At 58.8% G+C, this 9,795-nt stretch overlaps 1 protein-coding gene across 2 annotated transcripts; it reads left to right on the forward strand.

Moving 5' to 3' along the window:
- Positions 1-29: 29 nt before the first annotated feature.
- On the forward strand, positions 30-8,538 carry LOC113406946 (leucine-rich repeat-containing protein 29-like). Of its 2 annotated transcripts, XM_026653864.1 has the most exons (7): positions 30-168; positions 4,314-4,415; positions 6,063-6,347; positions 6,545-6,760; positions 7,054-7,266; positions 7,847-8,064; positions 8,175-8,538. In XM_026653864.1, exons 1-7 carry the CDS (start codon positions 142-144, stop codon positions 8,341-8,343), a joined length of 1,230 nt encoding a protein of 409 aa, XP_026509649.1. In that variant the 5' UTR covers positions 30-141; the 3' UTR covers positions 8,344-8,538. The 2 variants fall into 2 exon arrangements, with proteins under 2 accessions (XP_026509649.1, XP_026509648.1); XM_026653863.1 differs by lacking the exons at positions 30-168; positions 4,314-4,415 and having other exon boundaries at positions 5,947-6,347; positions 7,120-7,266.
- Positions 8,539-9,795: the final 1,257 nt, after the last annotated feature.

The following is a 9,795-nucleotide window of genomic DNA, read 5'->3' on the forward strand; positions in this document are numbered from 1 at the left end:
TTGATCGCTCTCTGTCTGGACTCCAGAGACTGAGGCAATCGCCTGGACGAACCAAGGGGAGCAGCTGGGCCTGAGCAGGAGCAATCCGTGCTGGGGGTCCCAAGAAGGGGCAGATGCAGCTGCTGCCCCCTGGACACCGGCATGGAGACGCGAAGGCTCCCAGTGGAGGTAACACCTTCTGATAGCTCAGGCTGGACGGCAGCCGGCTGGATGGGGGACCCCTGTGGCACTTCCAAGACCTGTCAGTGTCTGGAGGGTCACAAGAGTTCATGTGACTAGAACTGGGATTCAGATGAGGACAACACTCCTGTGTTTCCTTGGGCTCTAGGTTGGTAGCAGGGCCCAGCCTGCGTCATCTAAATGGGCTACTAGAATGTTATTGCTGGTGTCTGTGTGACCAGTGTCGGCCCTGCTCTCCAGGGACAGGGACTCACTCCACCGGAGATGCTGCTCCCTCATGGCTTCAGAGAGGGCAGTGGTTCTTTAGGGCTCATCACACCTTTACCACACGTTATAGGACGAATGTGTATGCCTCTGTGGCCACAGCCTGCAATAAAAACACTCCAAGTGCAGTGCTTGAAGGGATGCTGATGTTCACAGCCAACTGCTATAATCCCCAGTAAGTTGTTCACTTGGAGAAGACAATGTTATAACCTGGCACAGGGCCCTTCTCTATGATCACTAGGTCTCTTGCAAGCAGGGTCCCACATGCTTCCCAGCCAGCTGGCTCTGCTTCTAGCTCAGGCAGCTTACCCTCCTGGGCTCAGACCTCCTGGCTGAGGCCCTTGTTGGGATGTGGGATGCTGCCCCCCTCATCCCTGAGACCTCCTGAGCCCCCCAGGATTCCCATGACCAAAACTCCAAATCAGCCAGCACCTCTCTCCTTGGCTTTTTTTCTTGTAAAGAGCCTCGTTTATATTAAGAAACGTAAAACTCCCCGAGCCCCACCTTAGCTGTGGGTACTCTGGCTTCTAGTTTAACCCCTTCGGGGACAATGTGACGGGAAAGCAGGGAACACAGGCTGAGCCAAGGAATCTTTAGCCACGGTACCTCTGCTGGTAAAGCACTCGAGAGGTGCAGATCTTTGAACTAAGGAGAAGTCCTGAGACACCCTCCTCTGTAGTCCAAACTTACCGTTGGTCTGACCCAGCATGGCCATTGTTATGTTTGTTGGTTGTGGACATGAGGGGGGACTGTAGGAGTTCTACCAACGAAGGGAGCTGTGAAACGGAGCTGGCACTCTGCTCCTGACAGCACTCCTCTCCCCACTGGGGTGCTCAGCTTTGTGCCAGCACTTTCACCTGCCCTGGCATCGGGTGATTGATCCTGGTGCTGAGCCCTGAGAACGCCAGGTCTGTCTGTCTGGTTCCTTAGCCACCCAACAGTCAATGGAAGCACCTTTGTGTGTAACACTAGGTATATTTCAATCAACCAAGGGAGAGCAAATGTTCCTTGTCACAGTAACGAGCCAATCCTGCAAGGTGCTGCATGCCTTCTATTGGGTGTTGAGCATCCTCAGTTTCCTTTTGATTTCACTGGGATAACTTTGACTGCAGTGGGAGCTGAGAGTGCTGCAGGACGTGGCTCTATGTTAGAAACCTTTGCGTCAAGAGGTTGGTGTAAGTTTGAAAAGCACATAAAGTATTCAGCCATCTTCTGTACAGTGCGTACAGTGCTGCTGTGGAAACACCCTTTAGAGGGGTCATTAAGGATGCTGATAAGAGTAGCTAACGTACAGCTCTGCTATGATCCAGAGTCCAAAGTACCTAACAGTAACAAGCAATAGACTGGCAGAACAGCTTCACTAGAATTCTCCAGACTGCTTATCTGCCTTTATTACCTGTCCTCCCTCAGCTTCCCTCAATGCCTTTGATCCCCTGTGGGACTTCGTGATGATACTGTCACTCTTAGACCAGGCCCTGGGCTGCAGGCCCCTGTGGACTGACCATGCTCACCCTGCCGGTGTGATGGGGTTCGGCGCTTGTGGGTCTTCCCTTGGGGAGCTAGTGACCAGACAGCCTTCTCTCAGACCAAAGCAGTGTTCGTGTGACCTCAGGATCCAAGCAGAGCATAAGAGAAAAAGGGATTTTACAACAACAAAAGTCTACACGTCTAGAGTCCTTACCTGTGGGGGGACAGACTGTTCCCCATAACATTTCCCCCCAGCACGCCCCCTGTCCTTAGAGCCAGCCAAAGGCCTTGCTTGGCCGTTTCCTGGGTTTGGCAGTTTGGTGAGCTCTGCCGGCGGTCAGGCTGGAACAGCCCCGTGAAGGGCTCTTGCCCACCCCCTCTTCCTAGGGCATTTCTGACAATGCTGCTATTGAACTAGCTCAGCAGATGCCTGGGTAAACCCCACAGCGGCCTGGCCTGCTGCAGTGCTCAGGAAGCTTCACAGGTGTGGCGAAGTGGGACTGGTCTGTAATATTTGTATGAAGGATATGCATGGCAGTAACTTACTGAGCGCGGGATTGCCACCCCGTGGTGCAAAAGGGTTAACTCTACACCTAGGGCAGAGCAGGAGCGTGAGGTGTGTGTGTCACAGAACTCTCTGGGGTGGGATGAATGGGGCGTTAAAGGACTGGCTGAAGCTGACCCATATCAGTGGAGGATCTAGAATGACAATGGGAGGCCCGAGGACGTGGAATCTCTGGCAGGTGGAACATGTGACCTGACCTCAGCATGGGTTGGCAGGAGGGGGATCAGAGCTGGCTTTTGGAGAGACTCAGCAGCTCTCACCTGGGACTGACAAAGGCCTTGGCTACACTTGGGGATTCACAGCGTTGCCGCGGCAGCGCTGTGAAGCGCGAGTGTAGTCGCGCCGCCAGCACTGCGAGAGCTCCACCTCTCCGAGGGGAATAGTTTGCAGCGCTGCACTGGCGCTTTACAGCACTGCACTCTCTGCGCTCGGGGGGGGGGGGCGTTTTCACACCCCTGAGCGCAGCAAGTTGCAGCGCTGTACAGCGCCAGTGTAGCCAAGGCCAAAGAGGTGACAGAGGGAGAGGGCCAGAAATGGATTCCAGGCAGCATGGCTGGGTGAACACTGGCTTGGCCAGGATGGACCATGTCTTAACCTTTGCTTGTCTGTACTAACCTAAGGACTTCCCGATGCTGTCTTCTGGGTGACTAACAAACCCGCCTCTGCCTGGTGTCACTGCAAACAGTGGCTGAGGTGCGCTGGTCCCAGAAGAGTGTAATGGTCTCTGACCAGGAGTCTGTCTCAGTTGGACTCGCTGGGCAGAGCTCATGGTGTGACACAGGAGTGCTGGAACCCAAAGCTTCAGCCTTGGAAGCGTTGAGGCTGCCGGGCCTACCCTGAAGGAACGGTGAGACCCCTTGCGAGTCTGGCACTGTGCAAGTGGCCTTGCTCCCACTACAAATGTGTGGAGTATTCCTCCAGTCCTGTCAGTTAGTGCCCACCCTTGAGACAGCACCTGGCCAAAGTGGACATGAAATATTACAGGGTGCAAAGGAGGTTGGGAACTGTGCCTGCAAGCATACTAGGATAAAGCATTCCTCACTTCCTGTCCTAAATGCTTGGGCAGCGTCTCTGTGCATGCCCAGCTGCTGTGTCCCACCACAGAAGTGGTCACACTTCAGGGTGGGGTGAGGTAATCCTCATTTCTCCTCAGGGCCATGTGCATGGCAAACTTGATCTGAATTCTTCAGCCCTCCCATGCAGCAGCCTGGGAATTGGGCCGAAGCTTCAGAGAAATTAAAACAGGGAGGTGGTCTATTGATTCATTAAACAGGACCATGAATCATGGAACCAGTGCAGCGTCTCTGGGTTGTTGAATTTGATCATTTGATTTTGCGCTGTCTCTAAGGTGACAGCATACTCAGAGTTTTGTGTTGACCATATAGCATGACATTGTGGAAGTTGTCTGGGGGAAGCTGGCACCAGAGTCGGGAACAGTTGGGGCTTTTGCCTCCTGGGAAGGAGGGAGAGGCACTTTGGGATTGTGGGATACAAACGTGAGCTGGAAGTTTCAGCTGAAATTGTCTGGAGTGAGACAGTTCACCATGCTGACGTTAGATTAGCATTTCAGAGCTCACACCATCCGCACAAAGAAGGTAGTTCGCACCTCTGAGCTATTGCTTCAGGCTGGCTGCAGACCCAGGCAGACATCACGGCATCAATTATGCTGTGTTCTTATTTTAAAGAAGACTGTACAGCAGCGTCTCAGAAACGGGAGCAAGTCAGGCACTGCTGTTCTTCTCCAATCACGGCTTCCCCAGCAAATGCCCTAATTCTTCTGTGCTGCGCAAGTCCTGCTCTGAGGCCCTTCCCCATGCGTCTCCCATTCTCTTCCCAGGTCATCACCTACATCCTCAGCTTCTTGCCCATTGCCGACAGGAAGGAGGCCTCTCTGGTGAATCACACCTGGTACTTTGCGGCCCAGGACTCCCTGCGGCAGGTAAAGCCCACCCCTCCCAGCAGCCCTCATCCACGCGACGACGTGGCATGCCCACTGGCCCAGTCCTGCTGAGTCCCCTGTGTTAATCGGCCCTCACCTTTGGATCCCACATGTGCCCAGGCAGGCGGCTCTGGGCCGTGTCCAGTCCCTGCTTCAAGCGGCAGGATTTCTAGGACACCATCCTCGGGGAAGACCTGTCATGTGGCCCCCTTCCTGGGACGAAGGACTCCCACAGCCAACTGCCCAGGCCCCAAAGCTAGTGCTGAGAGTTCCCAAGCCTCTGCAGCCACTCTGCACATTCCCCCAGAGCCTCACCTACCTGTAGACTCTCTGGGTGGCAGTTCAACCCCTGGGCACCAGGTGGCTGTTAAAACAAGGGCAGTGGCTTTGCAAGGAACTTCTTAACACCCCCACTTTACTCTTAGACAGCACAGGAGAGTTACAGAGCCAGGCCAAGCACATACCTGAATGCAGTCCCCCCGCCCCCAGCTCACTCTGCGGCTCTCGCCCCCTCCCGCCCCCCACCCCCTCAGCTCACTGCAGCACTCAGTCCCCCCCCAGGCTCACTCTGCAGTTCCCCTCTCCCCCCCGCCCCCCACCAGCTCTCGGGCAGTGCACAGGCTTGCACTCCTATGGTCACTCCCTGGGATCTGCATTCACCACCTCATTCTGCACATGCTCAGTCTGCTCCCAACGAAGGGGCGGAGGGGAAGACAGTTGTTCCCTGGCTGTGTCTCTGGAGCCTAGGGCACCTCCATTGTTGCCCCCAGACCCAGGTTTTGGAGCCTCAAGGCCTGTGCTAGCCTGTGTCTCCAATGCTTCCCCCAAGCATCTCTCCCTGGAGTCCTGCCTCCCCTCCCAGGGGCACTGCTAGAGGCCTGGATGGGGGAGCGCCTTTACTCTGAATTCCCCCGTTTGTGGCAACAGCCTCTCCCCTGTCGGTTCCAGGAGAACATCCTGTACAACATCCCAGCCACCTCCGCCTCCCTGGCTGCCATTGAGACCCTGGCCAGACGGCGCGTGCGCTGCGTCAGCCTGACCAGCCTCGACAGCTCCACTGTCTCCCGGGACGTGATCCAGGCTGTCTCCTGTCACCTGGGGCCACATCTGCAGAGCTTGTGTCTGCGTGGGAGCAGCCTGACCGAGACGGCCTTCGTGCACCTCCTCCTTGCCTGCCCCCGCCTCTCCTCGCTGGATCTGAGTGGCTGCAACAGCCTCTTCATGTCCGGGACGCTGCTCTCCAAGCCAGAGACCATCAGCCAAGCCCGACGAGCGCTGACCAACCTCCAGGAGCTGAACCTGGCCGGCCTGCGCTACCTGTCGGATCTCAGTTTCAACCGGCTGACAGGCTGTGCGCCACACCTGGCCAGACTCTCACTGGCTCGCTGCCACCTCACCTTTGAGTTTGACCCCTACCGCGGGTCCAGCAACTACAACTCCTCTGCTCTGCTGTCTTTCCGCAACCTCCTGCGCTTCCTGAAGGAGCGGGCCAGCAACCTCAGGGCCTTGGACTTGAGCGGCACCAGCATCACCTCGCCGGCGATGAGGGCCCTGGTGCAAGTGGAGGGGCTGCGCCTGCGGGAACTTGTGCTGCAGAACTGCAGCGACCTCTCCAACGAGGCCATCGGCCTCCTCTGTACGCACCAGCCCCACCTGACCGTGCTGGACCTCACTGGGTGCTCTGAGCTGTCCGACCGGGCCGCCCTCGCTGTGTCCGCGGGGCTGCGAGCCCTGCAGAGCCTGGGCCTGGGGAAGCTCCAGCGCCTGACGGACGGGGGTTTCCTGGGCATTGCTGAGCTCCGGAGCCTGCAGAGGCTGGACCTGTCTGAGTGCAGCCTCGTGAGCGGCAGTGAGCTGGTGAAAGTGTGCTCCACCCCTGAGCTGCGGCCTAGCCTGGCCTCCCTCAGCTTTGCCTTCTGCTCTCTGCTCAGAGTAAGTTCCCCAATTCCTGCTATTGGCAGAGGGGGCAGGGCCCTGCCTTTCAGTCCCATACCCCTTCACCTGCAGCCGGGCCACCCGGCTCTGCCCCACCGGGGCTCTCTCCTGCACAGAGCCTTGGCCAACAGGGCATGTTTGGCATTGCTCAGTGCAGCTCTTTGGCTTCTCACTCATTCCCTTCTCCTCCCCAGGACAGCTCTGTCCTCTCGCTGGCCAGGTCCCTCAGCCCCAGTCTGCGGGTATTAGACCTCTCCTCCTGCGTCTCCATCACCAATGTGAGCATCCAAGCGATTTCCTCCCACCTCCCCCGGCTGACTGTCCTGCGACTGGCCTGGTGCAAGGAGCTGACGGACTGGGGCCTCCTGGGCGTAGAGGAGCCCAGAGAGGAGCGTAACCATCGCAGAGAGGTGAGAGCCCGCTCCGGAGCCTGGCTGATGCCCGTGGAGTGAAAGCCGAGGCAGCAGGGGCTCTCTGAGTGCTGCCAAGGGCCAGCCTGTGCCCAGGCAGGAGGATGCATGGAGGTGGTGGCAGCGCAGTCCCAGCTCGGCACCTTGGTTTTCTGCAGGGGGCCAGCATGGAACGGGAACGTCTGTGGGGCTGTTCCTTCTCTCTGGGACCCCAGGCCCAGTCCCTGCCACAGCTCAGAGGATGGGAGGCCGAGAGCCCCCCGGGCTCAGCAACATGTCCCTTTTCTTGGCAGAAGGACGCAGGGCCACAGTTCAGCAGGAATTTCGGTAACATGGGATTCTTCCTGCCGCCCCTGCAGAACCTGGAGCAGGATCCCAAGGTCCTCAGCGACTCCGCCTGGAACGAGTCCCAGAAGCAGCACCGGGCCTCCCTGCAGGCGCTAGAACAGCTGCAAGAGCTCGACCTCATGGCCTGCAGCAAGCTGACTGACAGCAGCATCGCCAAGGTATGGAGAGCCCGGCCGTGGATCAGCCCAGCCCAGCGGCTGTCCAGTGAAATCCTCCTGGGCTGCGTGTTCCTGTGCACGTACCAGGGGAAACGGTGCCGGGTGCTGACGGCTCCCTCAGCACTGGACTGTGTCACCACTGCCCACCAGGTGCCCACGTGACGCAGGGCGCTGAGGCGGAGGAATCAGGCTCCGATCTGCTTCTCCAGCTGGGGAGCTGCCGTGCGGCTGGGTGGGCAGCGTGCAGACGCCAGGCTGGCTGGGTTAGAAGCTGCCCTGCCAGCAGAAAGCAACCCCCTCCTGCCCAGTGCCAGCAGCGGTACTGATCCAGGGCGAGATCGGGGGTAAGACCTCATTCCTCAGAACTCCCGGTGCCACGGCTCTGGGGGGAGCCGGGCTGAGGACGCCTTTTCTCTCCTTCCTAATACTTTATGCTCTGAAGTTTTCTGTGCAAGCCTTGCCCAGGCCGGGAGCCGGTGGTGAAGATGTGCCCACCTGAGTGCCAGCACAACGGCTGTAATATTCTGGAAAGGTTCAGGCCAGTTCTGCCCGATGGGCTCTCATCCGTCTGTCCATCTAGGTTATCCGCTTCCCCGCCCTGAGGCGGCTGTCCCTCAGCTTGCTACCGGAGATCACCGACGCCAGCCTGGTAGCGGTGGCCAGGGGTTGCCAGAGCCTGGAGCAGCTGTCCATGAGTCACTGCGGAAAGCTGACTGACAAAGGCTTCCTGGAGGCCGCTAGCTCTCTACGGAGACTCCAGCACTTAGTCATCTCTGGCTGCAGCCAGCTCACACGCCAGTAAGTATCGCAAGGCCTTCCTCTGATGCTGGCCTTCAACGGGGGAGTCGCCCTGCCTGTCGCAGGCTGGGAGGAAGGGGGAAGAGAGCCCTGACTTGTCTCCTTTGCAGGACACTGATGGCCATCAGCAGGGAGTGCAGACAGCTGAAGAGCCTGGATGTCTCCATGTGCCATGGGATCAGCATGGCCGATATTGAGCTTTTCCAGGCCCAGCTGCCCCTGCAGACGTGTGTCCAGTCGCGCTTTGTGGGCGGAGCAGATCTTTCCTTCACCCTGTGAGCGGGGCCAAGCGGCAGGCTCAGATCCCTCCGGTCTGGGGCAGCTCGGAGAATGGCTGATGCTACAGCTCAGGCCCTTCCCCGCGTCCCGCTCCCAGCTGGGACACGCGCTCCACGGCGTCTTGGCCTGGGCTGGGGGGCGAGTGGTGACACCCCTTGGCCAGAGAGTTCTAGTGTCTAACACTACGTGCAGCTGGGCCGCTGCCAAGGTCCAGCCGGGTGTGCGAAGACCCAGGCCAGGCCCTGAGCTCCCGCCCCGGCACACCCCCAGGGTGCCTTTGGGAGATGCTGGTATGCAGAGCTGTTTGGAGCCTGGCACCACCAGTGAGTTCCAGGGGTCCCCGGCTGCTCACGCAGGGCTGAGACAGTGGGAAAAGCCGAAAGCCAGGGCGCCTGCCCTGGGCTGCGTTCACCCAGGGGCAGAGGGTGATAAAGCCCCTTGAAGGGGTTGGGTGCTTCCTTCCTCAGCAGTATTGGGCAGCGAGAGCTGCTGTTCCATGCAGTCGGCAGCGCTCGAGGCCGAGGCCAGCGACTCCTCCAAGCCCCCTGCCCCGTCTCCCCAGCACAGACTGCAGCTCGGGACTAAGCCTAGTGCTGCAAAGCGGGGGGGGGATGGGGATGGGGGAAGAGACTTCACTGCCTAAGCCCACCCCCTGCTCCCTGGGAGGCAGAGTGGCATGGGAGATGGCTCACTGCCCGCTCTCCCCCTCCAGTGGTGGTGGTGGTGGGGGGTGTCTTACTGCCCACTCTCCCCCTCCAGAGGTGTGGGGGGGAAATGGCTCACTGCCCGCTCTCCCCCTCCAGCGGTGGGGGATGGGGACGGGGATGGCTCAGCACCCACTCTCCTGTGCCAGGACAAAGCTCTGTGCTGCCAGCCTATGCCTGCCCCCACCGCACCAGCTGCTTCCAGAGCACACTGGTCTCCGTTTCACGCGTTCCTTACCACCCACCACGACCCTCCTGGGAACCCGCCCCGCTTCAGACTCCTCCAAAGTGACGCGTGGCGCCTTTACCCGGCGATGCGGCCAGTGCTCTAATAAAAGCCTCTGATTTAAACAGCCCCACTGATCTGTGCTATTGTGCAAAGCAGGAGGGCCTGGGGCCCCAGCCCACCCTCTGCCAGGGAGGGATAGCTCAGTGGTTTGAGCTTTGGCCTCCTAAACTCATAGTTGTGAGTTCAATCCTTGAGGGGGCCATTTGGGGATTGGTCCTGCTTTGAGCAGGGGGTGGGACTAGATGACTTCCTGAGGGCCCTTCCAACCCTGAGATTCTATGAAACAGCACTGTCCAAGGGGGCTGCAGTCACTGCCTTGCAGCTTCTGCGGCTAACCAGGGTCCAGCCCAGGGAGGCCGGAGGAATCTAGCTGGAAACCCCAAACTCCCCCCTTAAGAAAACAGGCCGTGGGATTCTCCGTACAAGTGTTTATTGTCCAAATGCTGGGTGGTGGAAGGG

This window comes from Terrapene carolina, unplaced genomic scaffold (assembly GCF_002925995.2).
Source record: "Terrapene carolina triunguis isolate 2854851 unplaced genomic scaffold, T_m_triunguis-2.0 Scaffold166, whole genome shotgun sequence".
NCBI classification, from domain to species: Eukaryota; Metazoa; Chordata; order Testudines; family Emydidae; genus Terrapene; species Terrapene triunguis.